The sequence below is a fragment of the Cherax quadricarinatus genome, chromosome 22 (genome assembly GCF_038502225.1).
Source record: "Cherax quadricarinatus isolate ZL_2023a chromosome 22, ASM3850222v1, whole genome shotgun sequence".
NCBI classification, from domain to species: Eukaryota; Metazoa; Arthropoda; class Malacostraca; order Decapoda; family Parastacidae; genus Cherax; species Cherax quadricarinatus.
In genome coordinates this window covers 26,145,520-26,161,467 of record NC_091313.1, presented here as the reverse complement: position 1 = coordinate 26,161,467, position 15,948 = coordinate 26,145,520, and the positions used below count along the sequence as shown (strand labels likewise).

The following is a 15,948-nucleotide window of genomic DNA, read 5'->3' as shown; positions in this document are numbered from 1 at the left end:
TTCCCAAACTATTCCACTTACTGACTACTCTGTGGCTGAAGAAATACTTCCTAACATCCCTGTGATTCATCTGTGTGTGTGTGTGTGTGTGTGTGTGTGTGTGTGTTAATGCGCACACAAACATACCTATAGCTCCTTTTAAAGATTATTCGGTATAATCCTGCCAAAATTAATGTTTTATTCCTCCAGTTGATAAATTGAGGGTCAGCAACATACATATAATTGACCAGGGTATTGAGCCATAATACATAACTTCAACTTCGTTATATCTAGTCTCAGTAGTTACCTGTTATGCACGTACGTGCGTACATGTACACTCACACACACACACACGCACACATACACGATAGAGTCAGAGGTGTCCTTGTTTGCAGACGATGTGAAGCTAATGCGGAGAATTCAAGCGGACGAGGACCAGGTAAGACTACAAAGGGATCTGGACAGGCTGCAATCCTGGCCCGATAAATGGCTCCTGGAGTTTAACCCCGCCAAGTGCATAGTCATGAAGCTTGGGGAAGGACAAAGAAGATCGCAGATGGAGTACATGCTCGGGTTCAAAGACTGAAAGCCTCATTCAAGGAAAAGAATCTTGGGGTGAACATCACACCGAACAAATTCCCTGAGGTGCACATCATCCAAATAACTGCTGTAGTATATAGGCGCCTGGCAAACCTATGAACAGCGTTTCGACGTGTAAGGAGGCATTTACGACACAGTATACAGTGTACGTCAGGCAAGTATTGCAGAATGCAGCATCAGTATGGAACTCACACATGGTCAAAAAATTAGAAAAAGGGCAAAGATTTGCAACAAGACTAGACCTGGAGCTAAGGGGTATGTCCTACGACGAGAGGCTAAGGGAACTCAACCTGACGGCACTGGAGGACAGTAGGGATAGAAGGGACATAGTAACGACGTATAAAATACTGAGAGGAATTGACAAGGTGGACAGGGACAGGATGTTTCAGAGATGGGACAAGGGAACAAGAGCCACAACTGGAAGTTGAAAACTCAAATGAGTCACAGGGATGTTATGAAGCATTTCTTCAGCACTAGAGTTGTCAGGAAGTGGAACAATATGGGAAGTGATGAAGTGGAGGCAGGATCCATACATAGCTTTAAGGAGAGATACGATGAAGCTCATGGAGCAGGGAGAGAGAGGGCGAAGTGGCGACCAGCGAAGAGGCGGGGCCAGGAGGTGCGACTCGACTCATGTAACCACAAATAGGTGAGTACCATAAACACACACACACACACACACACACACACACACACACACACACATACACGCACACACAAACACACAAAAGTACACTGTGTGTTCTAGGGTCAATAAAGTACTAATCCTCTCTCGTTGATATTCTCATTGCTCCACTAAAATCTCCCAGCTCAGGCTGACACTACTGAAGTCCCCCAGCTCAGGCTGACACTACTGAAGTCTCCCAGCTCAGGCTGACACTACTGAAGTCTCCCAGCTCAGGCTGACACTACTGAAGTCTCCCAGCTCAGGCTGACACTACTGAAGTCTCCCAGCTCAGGCTAACACTACTGAAGTCTCCCAGCTCAGGCTGACACTACTGAAGTCTCCCAGCTCAGGCTGACACTACTGAAGTCTCCCAGCTCAGGCTGACACTACTGAAGTCTCCCATTATTATTATTATTATAATCAAGGGGGAAGCGCTAAACCCGGAGGATTATACAGCACCTGGGGGGGGATGTGGAAGGCATTCAGGCTTAATTCGGGGAACTGGAACACAGATCCAATTCCCTAAATCAAGAGCCCCTAAATCAAGAGCCCCTCAGGCTGACACTGAAGTCTCCCAGCTCAGGCTGACACTACTGAACTTGAGGGGTGAAGTCTCCCAGCTTAGGCTGACACTACTGAAGTCTCCCAGCTCAGGCTGACACTACTGAAGTCTCCCAGCTTAGGCTGACACTACTGAAGTCTCCCAGCTCAGGCTGACACTACTGAAGTCTCCCAGCTCAGGCTGACACTACTGAAGCTCTGACACCAGCATTATTATTATTATTATAATTAAACCCGGAGGGACACTACTGAAGTCAAGAGCCCCTTCAGTCTCCCAGCTGGGAGACTTCAGTAGCATCAGCCTTGTATAAGCAATATCCTGCGTAATATAACAGGGGAAACAAAGTTGGCTAGTGTTCTCACTGTGTAATTATAACAGAGAATATTGTAGCAGCACTGCTCATGTATCCAGTTTTATTTAATATAAACAAAATCATCCCCTCTAAGCGACACAACAGCAAACTTTGCTCATCTAAGACAACATTTTAGAAGACGTAAACTGACGCGAATCTTACTAGAAACAAAAGAGAAATATTTAGATGTATCATGATAACGGAATCAAACATTTCAATCTAGAACATAAAAATAAGTGTAGTAGGTTTTTGAGAACAACGAAGAGTAAAGACAAAATTTAGAATTAAGAAAGTCCCATCATCCTGAGACTAGACGCTCAAACAAGACAAAAATTTAAGGAGAGAAGAATAAAGAAACGCTGCCTAAAAAACAAAAGCAAATAGTGGACAAGACTGAGGGAGAATCGATGTTTGCACTTGATCACCAACAGCCTGAAGGATCAGAGAATGAGCTGCGATTAGTGCAAGGAGGATAAGGCCTTCATTTACTGCTTGCGTCGGCTCGCCCACACGGGTTGAACACTCCGTGAAATACTTTGAGGTCTGTAAAAACAAACGAAAACAGGTTTTGCCATATCAGAGCAGGAAATGTGTACAATACTAAACATGACGTAGAGAATATTTACAGAAGATGATTCTCTCTCTCTCTCTCTCTCTCTCTCTCTCTCTCTCTCTCTCTCTCTCTCTCTCTCTCTCTCTCTCTCTCTCTCTCTCTCTCTCTCTCTCTCTCTCTCTCTCCCCTATATCTCTACCTGTCACACATTAACAAGAGTTATAGCCCAAATAAATTTCATCAGACTCTTCCTGTGCCAGTCAGAGGCTGACAGGTCGACGTCTGTGAGGGAAGGAGGTGAAAACTTCGTCTACTTTGACTTGTAACAACGATAATGATGATCGGTGATGGTGACGCTGATTGGCAGTGATGGTGATAAATGATGATAGAGGTGATGTTGCCTGGTGAAGATGATTAGTGATGGTGGGATTGGTTATAGTGATTAATGATGGCGGGATTGGTTATAGTGATTAGTGATGGTGATGGTAATTCCTGATGGATAGTGGTAGCGATGATAATGATGACAGTGAATATATCATTATTAATTATTATTCATAAGTACTAAATCCAAATAGACTGTTCAGAATTCCTAAAAAATATCATTTTGACGGGGGATCTCTGTATATTATTTAGTGTTTAATAATTATTAATGTTAATTGCTAAGTACTATTATCACAATAACTGTCACTGATAGCTGAGGTAATATCTGAAGCCTCTGTTGTGACAGCATCATATGCCAGGTTTGAGTGACCCAGGGAAGGTGCATGACACTGCCTGGGGCTAACTACTTGCGTGAGAAGTGTTCAGCTTGGCTATTATTATCATGGAGGAGCGCTAAGCTCGTAGGGATTATGCAGTGCTTTGGGAGGGGGGATGGAAGGAATTCAGTCTCAATTCAGGGAACTGGAGCACTGATCTAATGCCCTAAATCAGGAGCCCCTCACCAGCTGGGCTTGGTTAAATTTGTGCAAACTGCCGATTTCAGCCTTCCATCCCTCTACACTCTGAGATCTCGGTTAGCGATTTCCTGACAACAGGAAAGGATGTGAGCAGTTGTTCAGTCTCCATTAACATAGCCTCACACACAAATACATGTATTTCATTACAGCCATTTTGAGGCTTAGAATTTCGAAGTGTTGTCTCGTGTCTTCAGCCTATGTCTGGTGCGTTGATTTTCTTGTTTGAATTGTATTTTTATTATATTTCTGAGGGAAGTGCTAAACTCACTGAGGGCCACACAGCGCATGGGGGAATAGGAAGTATTCAGGCTCGATCCAGGGAATGGGAGAGCGGGTCAAATTCCTTGGACCAAGAGCCATTTACCGGCATCAGGGAATTTCTCTTGAGGGGTGCACACACACACTCTTCTTGGATCAAACCTAATCGTCTTCCATCTTTAAGGCACTCTTTGGCCCTGACGGGTTTATCGCCTCCCAAAAATGTAAATATTATGCTGACACTTTACTTTTGGTCGGGCCCCGACGCAGATCAATCTGGTGTTCCTGGTCAATATAATGAGGATCGTGGTGACCAAACTGAAGGCCAACGACGCTGTGGAGACAACGCAAGTCAGGTGACTCAAGTCCCCACCCACCCACTCAAGTCCCCACCCACCCACACAAGTCCCCAACCATCCTAGCTAAATTTCTCAACCATTCTAGCTAAGTTTTCCACTCCAATCTAAGCCATTTGCCTCAGCTTACCACTTACCCACCTTAGTAATGTCCCCATCCAATACATCTAAATCAAGCTGCTCCCACCAGATTCCCACACATTTCAGCTAAGTCTCAGCTGCTGCTGCCACCTAGCTTCCCCCACACACATCAGTTGCTGCCACCTAGCTTCCCACACACACCTCAGCTGCTGCCACCTAGCTTCCCACACACACATCAGCTGCTGCCACCTAGCTTCCCCCACACACCTCAGCTGCTGCCACCTAGCTTCCCACACACACATCAGCTGCTGCCACCTAGCTTCCCCCACACACCTCAGCTGCTGCCACCTAGCTTCCCACACACACCTCAGCTGCTGCCACCTAGCTTCCCACACACACCTCAGCTGCTGCCACCTAGCTTCCCCCACACACCTCAGCTGCTGCCACCTAGCTTCCCACACACACCTCAGCTGCTGCCACCTAGCTTCCCCCACACACCTCAGCTGCTGCCACCTAGCTTCCCACACACACCTCAGCTGCTGCCACCTAGCTTCCCATACACACCTCAGCTGCTGCCACCTAGCTTCCCACACACACCTCAGCTGCTGCCACCTAGATTCCCATACACACCTCAGCTGCTGCCACCTAGCTTCCCACACACACCTCAGCTGCTGCCACCTAGCTTCCCACACACACCTCAGCTGCTGCAACCTAGCTTCCCACACACACCTCAGCTGCTGCCACCTAGCTTCCCATACACACCTCAGCTGCTGCCACCTAGCTTCCCACACACACCTCAGCTGCTGCCACCTAGCTTCCCACACACACCTCAGCTGCTGCCACCTAGCTTCCCATACACACCTCAGCTGCTGCCACCTAGCTTCCCACACACACCTCAGCTACTGCCACATAGCTTCCCACACACACCTCAGCTTCTGCCACCTAGCTTCCCACACACACCTCAGCTGCTGCCACCTAGCTTCCCCCACACACCTCAGCTGCTGCCACCTCGCTTCCCACACACACCTCAGCTACTGCCACATAGCTTCCCACACACACCTCAGCTGCTGCCACCTAGCTTCCCACACACACCTCAGCTGCTGCCACCTAGCTTCCCACACACACCTCAGCTGCTGCCACCTAGCTTCCCACACACACCTCAGCTGCTGCCACCTAGCTTCCCACACACACCTCAGCTGCTGCCACCTAGCTTCCCACACACACCTCAGCTGCTGCCACCTAGCTTCCCACACACACCTCAGCTACTGCCACATAGCTTCCCACACACACCTCAGCTGCTGCCACCTAGCTTCCCACACACACCTCAGCTGCTGCCACCTAGCTTCCCCCACACACCTCAGCTGCTGCCACCTAGCTTCCCCCACACACACCTCAGCTGCTGCCACCTAGCTTCCCACACACACCTCAGCTGCTGCCACCTAGCTTCCCACACACACCTCAGCTGCTGCCACCTAGCTTCCCCCACACACCTCAGCTGCTGCCACCTAGCTTCCCCCACACACACCTCAGCTGCTGCCACCTAGCTTCCCACACACACCTCAGCTGCTGCCACCTAGCTTCCCACACACACCTCAGCTGCTGCAACCTAGCTTCCCACACACACCTCAGCTGCTGCCACCTAGCTTCCCATACACACCTCAGCTGCTGCCACCTAGCTTCCCACACACACCTCAGCTGCTGCCACCTAGCTTCCCACACACACCTCAGCTGCTGCCACCTAGCTTCCCATACACACCTCAGCTGCTGCCACCTAGCTTCCCACACACACCTCAGCTACTGCCACATAGCTTCCCACACACACCTCAGCTTCTGCCACCTAGCTTCCCACACACACCTCAGCTGCTGCCACCTAGCTTCCCCCACACACCTCAGCTGCTGCCACCTAGCTTCCCACACACACCTCAGCTACTGCCACATAGCTTCCCACACACACCTCAGCTGCTGCCACCTAGCTTCCCACACACACCTCAGCTGCTGCCACCTAGCTTCCCACACACACCTCAGCTGCTGCCACCTAGCTTCCCACACACACCTCAGCTGCTGCCACCTAGCTTCCCACACACACCTCAGCTGCTGCCACCTAGCTTCCCACACACACCTCAGCTGCTGCCACCTAGCTTCCCACACACACCTCAGCTACTGCCACATAGCTTCCCACACACACCTCAGCTGCTGCCACCTAGCTTCCCACACACACCTCAGCTGCTGCCACCTAGCTTCCCCCACACACCTCAGCTGCTGCCACCTAGCTTCCCCCACACACACCTCAGCTGCTGCCACCACACACACCTCAGCTGCTGCCACCTAGCTTCCCACACACACCTCAGCTGCTGCCACCTAGCTTCCCCCACACACCTCAGCTGCTGCCACCTAGCTTCCCACACACACCTCAGCTGCTGCAACCTAGCTTCCCACACACACCTCAGCTGCTGCCACCTAGCTTCCCATACACACCTCAGCTGCTGCCACCTAGCTTCCCACACACACCTCAGCTGCTGCCACCTAGCTTCCCACACACACCTCAGCTGCTGCCACCTAGCTTCCCATACACACCTCAGCTGCTGCCACCTAGCTTCCCACACACACCTCAGCTACTGCCACATAGCTTCCCACACACACCTCAGCTTCTGCCACCTAGCTTCCCACACACACCTCAGCTGCTGCCACCTAGCTTCCCCCACACACCTCAGCTGCTGCCACCTAGCTTCCCACACACACCTCAGCTACTGCCACATAGCTTCCCACACACACCTCAGCTGCTGCCACCTAGCTTCCCACACACACCTCAGCTGCTGCCACCTAGCTTCCCACACACACCTCAGCTGCTGCCACCTAGCTTCCCACACACACCTCAGCTGCTGCCACCTAGCTTCCCACACACACCTCAGCTGCTGCCACCTAGCTTCCCACACACACCTCAGCTGCTGCCACCTAGCTTCCCACACACACCTCAGCTGCTGCCACCTAGCTTCCCACACACACCTCAGCTGCTGCCACCTAGCTTCCCACACACACCTCAGCTGCTGCCACCTAGCTTCCCACACACACCTCAGCTGCTGCCACCTAGCTTCCCCCACACACACCTCAGCTGCTGCCACCTAGCTTCCCACACACACCTCAGCTGCTGCCACCTAGCTTCCCACACACACCTCAGCTGCTGCCACCTAGCTTCCCCCACACACCTCAGCTGCTGCCACCTAGCTTCCCCCACACACACCTCAGCTGCTGCCACCTAGCTTCCCACACACACCTCAGCTGCTGCCACCTAGCTTCCCACACACACCTCAGCTGCTGCCACCTAGCTTCCCACACACACCTCAGCTGCTGCCACCTAGCTTCCCATACACACCTCAGCTGCTGCCACCTAGCTTCCCACACACACCTCAGCTGCTGCCACCTAGCTTCCCACACACACCTCAGCTGCTGCCACCTAGCTTCCCATACACACCTCAGCTGCTGCCACCTAGCTTCCCACACACACCTCAGCTACTGCCACATAGCTTCCCACACACACCTCAGCTTCTGCCACCTAGCTTCCCACACACACCTCAGCTGCTGCCACCTAGCTTCCCCCACACACCTCAGCTGCTGCCACCTAGCTTCCCACACACACCTCAGCTACTGCCACATAGCTTCCCACACACACCTCAGCTGCTGCCACCTAGCTTCCCACACACACCTCAGCTGCTGCCACCTAGCTTCCCACACACACCTCAGCTGCTGCCACCTAGCTTCCCACACACACCTCAGCTGCTGCCACCTAGCTTCCCACACACACCTCAGCTGCTGCCACCTAGCTTCCCACACACACCTCAGCTGCTGCCACCTAGCTTCCCACACACACCTCAGCTACTGCCACATAGCTTCCCACACACACCTCAGCTGCTGCCACCTAGCTTCCCACACACACCTCAGCTGCTGCCACCTAGCTTCCCCCACACACCTCAGCTGCTGCCACCTAGCTTCCCCCACACACACCTCAGCTGCTGCCACCTAGCTTCCCACACACACCTCAGCTGCTGCCACCTAGCTACCCACACACACCTCAGCTGCTGCCACCTAGCTTCCCACACACACCTCAGCTTAGCTTCCCACACACACCTCAGCTGCTGCCACCTAGCTTCCCACACACACCTCAGCTGCTGCCACCTACACACACCTCAGCTGCTGCCACCTAGCTTCCCCACACACACCTCAGCTGCTGCCACCTAGCTTCCCACACACACCTCAGCTGCTGCCACCTAGCTTCCCACACACACCTCAGCTGCTGCCACCTAGCTTCCCCCACACACCTCAGCTGCTGCCACCTAGCTTCCCCCACACACACCTCAGCTGCTGCCACCTAGCTTCCCACACACACCTCAGCTGCTGCCACCTAGCTTCCCACACACACCTCAGCTGCTGCCACCTAGCTTCCCCCACACACCTCAGCTGCTGCCACCTAGCTTCCCCCACACACACCTCAGCTGCTGCCACCTAGCTTCCCACACACACCTCAGCTGCTGCCACCTAGCTTCCCACACACACCTCAGCTGCTGCCACCTAGCTTCCCCCACACACACCTCAGCTGCTGCCACCTAGCTTCCCACACACACCTCAGCTGCTGCCACCTAGCTTCCCACACACACCTCAGCTGCTGCCACCTAGCTTCCCACACACACCTCAGCTGCTGCCACCTAGCTTCCCACACACACCTCAGCTGCTGCCACCTAGCTTCCCACACACACCTCAGCTGCTGCCACCTAGCTTCCCACACACACCTCAGCTACTGCCACCTAGTTTCCCACACACACCTCAGCTGCTGCCACCTAGCTTCCCACACACACCTCAGCTACTGCCACCTAGTTTCCCACACACACCTCAGCTAAGTACTTCCTCTATTAACGATGAATCCTAAAGCAAAATATTTTACACTGGCATCCTAATGCAGACCTTTTTTTATGTATCTCCCTTTATTTCTACTTTTCTGATTTCTTTTTATTTACAAGCGCTAATATATACATATTATATATATATATATATATATATATATATATATATATATATATATATATATATATATATATATATATATATATATATATATATATATATATATATATATATATATATATATATATATATATGTGTGTGTGTGTGTGTGTGTCGTGCCGAATAGGCAGAACTTGCGATCTTGGCTTAAATAGCAACGTTCATCTTGCCATATAGGACAAGTGAAAATTTGTGTATGCAATAATTTCGCCAAAATCATTTTGAACCTAACGAAAAAAATGTATTTCACTGTGTTTGTTTAGTATTAAATTATTGTAAACAAATCTAAAATATATTGAGTTGGGTTAGGCTAAAATAAATTGTTCTTGTTAAAATAAGGTTAGGTAAGTTTTCTAAGTTCCTTTTGGTGTAAAATTATAAATTTTTACGTCAACATTACAGAAAAAAATATGTCTTTAAACGTATAAGAGAAAATTTTAGAAAAGACTTAATTTTAAATGAGTTCTTGCTAATTGACCAGTTTTACATACTCGGCACGACATTATATATATATATATATATATATATATATATATATATATATATATATATATATATATATATATATATATATATATATATATATATATATATATATATATATATATAATGTTAATGTGTTTGTGTTTTACAATGTCTTAATTTATTTTTTGTGCTTTTGTTGTAGTGTTACTGTTGTATTGCGTCTTTGTGGTGTTAGTGTTACTATGGTGCTGTTTTGCTTCATTGTGGCGTTATTGTATTGCAGGAAGGCGATCAGGGCAGCGGTGTTGCTGTTCCCGTTACTGGGCATCACAAATCTTCTGTTTGCCGTTAACCCAGGAGACAAAGGTGACCTGGAGGACGCTTACATGCTCACTAATGCTCTCCTACAGTCCTCCCAGGTCAGTACCTTTGTGCTCCCATGTGAGTACCTTTGTACTCCCTGGCGAGTACCTTTGTTCTCCCTGGTGAGTACCTTTGTTCTCCCTGGTGAGTACCTTTGTACTCCCTGGTGGGTACCTTTATGCTCCCAGGTGAGTACCTTTATCCTGCAGTCTTCCTATGGGACTGTCTTTGTCTTTCTCTCCTCTCAGGTGATTATTATTATTACACAAATGCATGGAAGTGCTAAATTCGTATGGGTCATGCAACACATTCTTCTTATGGAGTACTTACCTTATCTAGTTATCGTAGGTGACTACCTCCACCTACCACCTCTTTCCTTGAATACAACCCTTGTGCCACCCAGTTTCACAGGCGCGGTATGACCTCTAGGGTGTAGCGCTTTCCCCCAGAATACTAACAATAATATGTATGCTCATTCACACTAACATAAATCATTCGCATTAACAAGCTTACAATTTTATTTTTAATTGCTTTTAAGTTTAAATAAATCGCATCAGTTAAGAGGGGGAAAAAAATCAAATTGTTAGCCAGATAAGATACCCCAAAAATGCTCACGCGGTATTTGCATTTTCCCCGGTAATTATGTAAATCAGGACGGAAGCGAAAACGTCGATGTAGTTAAATAGGTGAAAATGTGCATCATACCACTAATAAACCATACCACGGGCGGGGATAGAACCCGCGATCAGTCATTACGAGTCATGACACTAATCACAGAGAGATGCAAGAGCAGCTGTGAGTACGTGATGGGGAGAGGTGCCAGTGTCTTATCCTCAACCCCGAGAGATTCGTCTCTTAGTGATAACTGCGCAAATTATAATAAAGAAGAAGCTCTAAACCTACAAGGGTCATAGAGCGTCGCCGGCAGAGAAGGATGTAGGGGTACTGGGTAGCAAGAGGGACAGGGGTGATTATTAGGTCATGGAGTACAGCGGGACGGTGAACAGTGCAGTGGTAACTGACACAGAAGTGACCGTCATCCATGGCTTGTCCACCCCTGCCTAGCTAATTGCCGAGGCAGTTCGTAGCCATCTTGAAAAGCATAAATTAATCAACGAATCTCAGCATGGTTTTACAAAGGGGCGTTCCTGCCTTACGAATTTATTAACTTTTTTCACTAAGGTATTTGAGGAGGTAGATCATGGTAATGAATATGATATTGTGTATATGGACTTCAGTAAGGCTTTTGACAGGGTCCCACATCAGAGACTATTGAGGAAAATTAAAGCACATGGAATAGGAGGAGAAATTTTTTCCTGGATAGAGGCATGGTTGACAAATAGGCAGCAGAGAGTTTGCATAAATGGGGAGAAATCAGAGTGGGGAAGCGTCACGAGCGGTGTTCCACAGGGGTCAGTGTTGGGCCCCCTGCTGTTCACAATCTACATAAACGACATAGATGAGGGCATAAAGAGCGACATCGGCAAGTTTGCCGATGACACCAAAATAGGCCGTCGAATTCATTCTGACGAGGACATTCGAGCACTCCAGGAAGATTTGAATAGACTGATGCAGTGGTCGGAGAAGTGGCAGATGCAGTTTAATATAGACAAATGCAAAGTTCTAAATGTTGGACAGGACAATAACCATGCCACATATAAACTAAATAATGTAGATCTTAATATTACGGATTGCGAAAAAGATTTAGGAGTTCTGGTTAGCAGTAATCTGAAGCCAAGACAACAGTGCATAAGTGTTCGCAATAAAGCTAATAGAATCCTTGGCTTCATATCAAGAAGCATAAATAATAGGAGTCCTCAGGTTGTTCTTCAACTCTATACATCCTTGGTTAGGCCTCATTTAGATTATGCTGCACAGTTTTGGTCACCGTATTACAGAATGGATATAAATTCTCTGGAAAATGTACAAAGGAGGATGACAAAGATGATCCCATGTATCAGAAACCTTCCCTATGAGGATAGACTAAGGGCCCTGAAACTGCACTCTCTAGAAAGACGTAGAATTAGGGGGGATATGATTGAGGTGTATAAATGGAAGACAGGAATAAATAAAGGGGATGTAAATAGTGTGCTGAAAATATCTAGCCTAGACAGGACTCGCAGCAATGGTTTTAAGTTGGAAAAATTCAGATTCAGGAAGGATATAGGAAAGTACTGGTTTGGTAATAGAGTTGTGGATGAGTGGAACAAACTCCCAAGTACCGTTATAGAGGCCAGAACGTTGTGTAGCTTTAAAAATAGGTTGGATAAATACATGAGTAGATGTGGGTGGGTGTGAGTTAGACCTGATAGCTTGTGCTAACAGGTCGGTTGCCGTGTTCCTCCCTTAAGTCAATGTGACCTGACCTGACTAGGTTGGGTGCATTGGCTTAAGCCGGTAGGAGACTTGGACCTGCCTCGCATGGGCCAGTAGGCCTTCTGCAGTGTTCCTTCGTTCTTATGTTCTTATGTTCTTATGATTACGTGGGGTGTGAGGGGCGGTTGCTCTACGAGGTAAGTGAAGTTCCCCGTACCTCCAGGTATGACAGCATCCACCAGCTCATTACCCAGGACCCCCAACGTGTCCCTAACGCCACCGAATAATATAGTTGAGTACTAAACCAATTAAGGCCAAACAGCGTTGACCGGGCACCAACAGATCACATCTTCGTTCCAGTCACGGCTCTTCCTAGGCAAGACTGCACCTTCTCATCTCCATGTAATTAAATCCATTAACCTAACAATACTACACTGAAGACAAACATTACAGTATGCATAGGAAATCGACAAAAACCATAACGAGCGTACATTGCCTGGGAAATGAATGAAGGAAGGGAAGGGTAGCTTTAATTACTTGGAACACCACCGGGAAGTCACCCCTTTAAAGCATAAGGACATGATTATTAACCAGTGCACAAAGGATTCTCAAACGAGCATCACAGTTTGTTGGAAGTGGGTCTACCCCATGAAATTTGCTCCACCAATTAGTTTATTATTATTTCCAAAAGAAGCTCTAATTTGTTTATTAAAAGTATTCGTGAATCATTAATTAATTTTTGGAAGTGTTCATACCTTGTTCTTGCTCTAGTCGGTATTTATTTTCCCTCCCAAGAGGGTGTTCGTTTTCTTCGCTTATAGTGTTCACAGTTTTCTCTTACCAGGGAGTGTTCGTGTCGGTGCTGTACTGCTTTCTGAACAGCGAGGTGCAGGAACTGTTGCGGAAGCGTTGGCGGCAGTACCGTACCAGACGTCTAGGTTACCCAGCTCTCCACTACCGCTACCGCAGGAGCACCAGGACCACCAGCGTCTTCGACACCTCCGTCTACGTTAGGGCCTGCCCGCGCCACCCACCGCCCCACGCCCTCAACACCCGCGCCCTCGACACCCATGCTGGCGACTTCGACGTTCTGAGCATCCAAGCCGGTGACTTCGATGTCCTGAACACCCCCACCAGCGACACACTCTCTCTCAACACACACGGTCACGAAACCCATGCCCTTGGAATCCCCGTCCTTAGTATTCGCGCCCTAGATAATCACGCCCATGACAACCATGCCTTCCAGACCTCCGTGGTGTAATTATTATATTCACAAAAAAGATGCTAAACCAGCGCAAAATGTAGCTCTTCTCCGTGGAGTAAGCATCTGTTAACCCTTCCAGTGACATTTAGGGCAACAAGCCAGCACGTTGATATGAAGACGTGTAATTCTCAGCAAGCCTTAGACATTTCGCTCAGGATTTAGCTTCAAGTCCAAAACGTCGCCAAAAAATAAAGGCTTTCTTCACACTGCATATCTTTCCTACAAACACACGCCCTCCTTGTGTTCCTGCCGTCCTACTAGAAGAGAGAGAAAAAAGACAAGTTAGAGGATTTTATTTGGATTATTTACAAGGAAGTTTGGCATCCTAGAATAATCCAATAAATCAGGATGTCATCGAGGACTGTCCGTCCCCAGGGCCGAGGGTATATTATTATTATATCACATGGACGCGCTAAACCCATAGGATTATACAGCGCATGTGGGGGGAATAAAAGGTATTCAGGTTCAATTCAGGGAACCGGAGCACAGATCCAATTCCCTAGATCAAGAGCCCCTCACCAGCATCAAGGAACCTCTCTTAAAGAGCCACCAGCGTCAAGGAACCTCCCTTGAGGGGGGCCCGAGGGTGTAGCTAGAGTGCAGCTCCTGTCCTCTTTTCCATCGCGTCTCCTATCCAAAGCTACGAAACTATGTAATAAACAATGGATCAGAGTTTTGGTATGTTGACGAGGAGGATGACACAGGTACAACGAGCTGAGGATGGTGTTTATATTTGTGATGTCTAGGTCCTTAACCTTCCTCTGACCACAGTCACAACACTGTCACCATTGACCACAGTCACAACACTGTCACCATTGACCACAGTCACAATACTGTCACCATTGACCACAGCCACAACACTGTCACCATTGACCACAGCCACAACACTGTCACCATTGACCACAGTCTAAACACAGTGTCACCATTGACCACAGTCACAACATTGTGCTACTTCCAACTGCATAGAACTTTCCACATCACAGACCAGACACATTAGTGGTCTGAGGTGGACTCTCCCTTTTTTCCTTCAAAACTCACTCTCACTCTTATAGTTTCACAGGTCACAGACGGAAGATATCTGTTGTCATCCCTGTTTCTCTTCACTATGCAGTTACCATTTAAATATTATTGGGATATATATATATATTAAGAGCTTGACATATGAGATGAAAGGCTTGAAGCTTGTCATTATAAAATGTATATAGTATAAGGTGTATAAGGTATATAAGGTATATAAGGTATACAGCATAAGGTATAAATTATGCTTACAAAGTTCAGCCAGTAGTTGTACTAAATAAATATAAACGAGATGCATATAAAACTTTTGTACTGATAATGTTAGGAGGACAGTGTTCAGTGAACAATTTTTATTAAATAGGTTTGGATATTATGATAAAAAATGTTAGTACCCAGATAGTAATGGCGTTAGAGTATAAGAATTAGTGACAGTTTTTTATAGTAAGAATTCACAGGCATAAAATAATTTTTTTTCTGTATTTTTTATTAAGTTGGTAAATGAGAATTATCGTGCGACCTTACCTCAGTCCTCAGACATTATATATGGTGTGACATCTCAGTCTTTAGACGTTGTCTTGGGACATAGGTGCCAGACGTTAGGTATCTTATGACATTTCAATCCTCAGATGTAAAGTATAAGTCTGAGGCGCCAGAGTGCTGAAGCAGTCAGTCATTTTCGTGTCATCATGAAAAAAAGGGCTGTAACACTTCGAGAAAACTTGACCTATGAGGTCATGTAGCAGTCTTGCCAATAAAATAAATACTATACATACATTCGTACACAAACTAACTCGTACAACGTAAAACTAACCCAGCAATATTAAAAATATTTGTCAAGTGAGTGTGAACATACAAAAAAGTACCATTACACCAAGTTAACATTACCTTCAAAAATAATTGGTAAACATGTTAATATTCCTCTAAAATTACCCCGAGGTCCCTACAGGCACCCCTATAAAAAAGTGAAGACGAAAAATTAAAGCCAGCAGCGGAACACAAGCTGCAGAGAGGAGCTGAAATCTTCGTGTTGACATCCAGAGGAAAACGATATTAATGCGATTAAGAATTAATACCTTAACAAATGATAAAAACATGTATATTTCA

The 15,948-nt window shown here is 47.4% G+C and overlaps 1 protein-coding gene across 1 annotated transcript in view; it reads left to right on the top strand.

The window, feature by feature from the left end:
• Nucleotides 1-15,109, top strand: part of LOC128689852 (calcitonin gene-related peptide type 1 receptor-like) — a 53,310-nt gene extending 38,201 nt beyond the window's left edge. Inside the window, exons 10-12 of the mRNA XM_070087697.1 lie at nt 4,201-4,286; nt 10,168-10,303; nt 13,408-15,109. Of these exons, the coding sequence (XP_069943798.1) occupies nt 4,201-4,286; nt 10,168-10,303; nt 13,408-13,824 (639 nt within the window). The 3' untranslated portion in view covers nt 13,825-15,109. The remainder of the gene's footprint in view (nt 1-4,200; nt 4,287-10,167; nt 10,304-13,407) is intronic.
• The last annotated feature ends 839 nt before the right edge of the window (nt 15,110-15,948 follow it).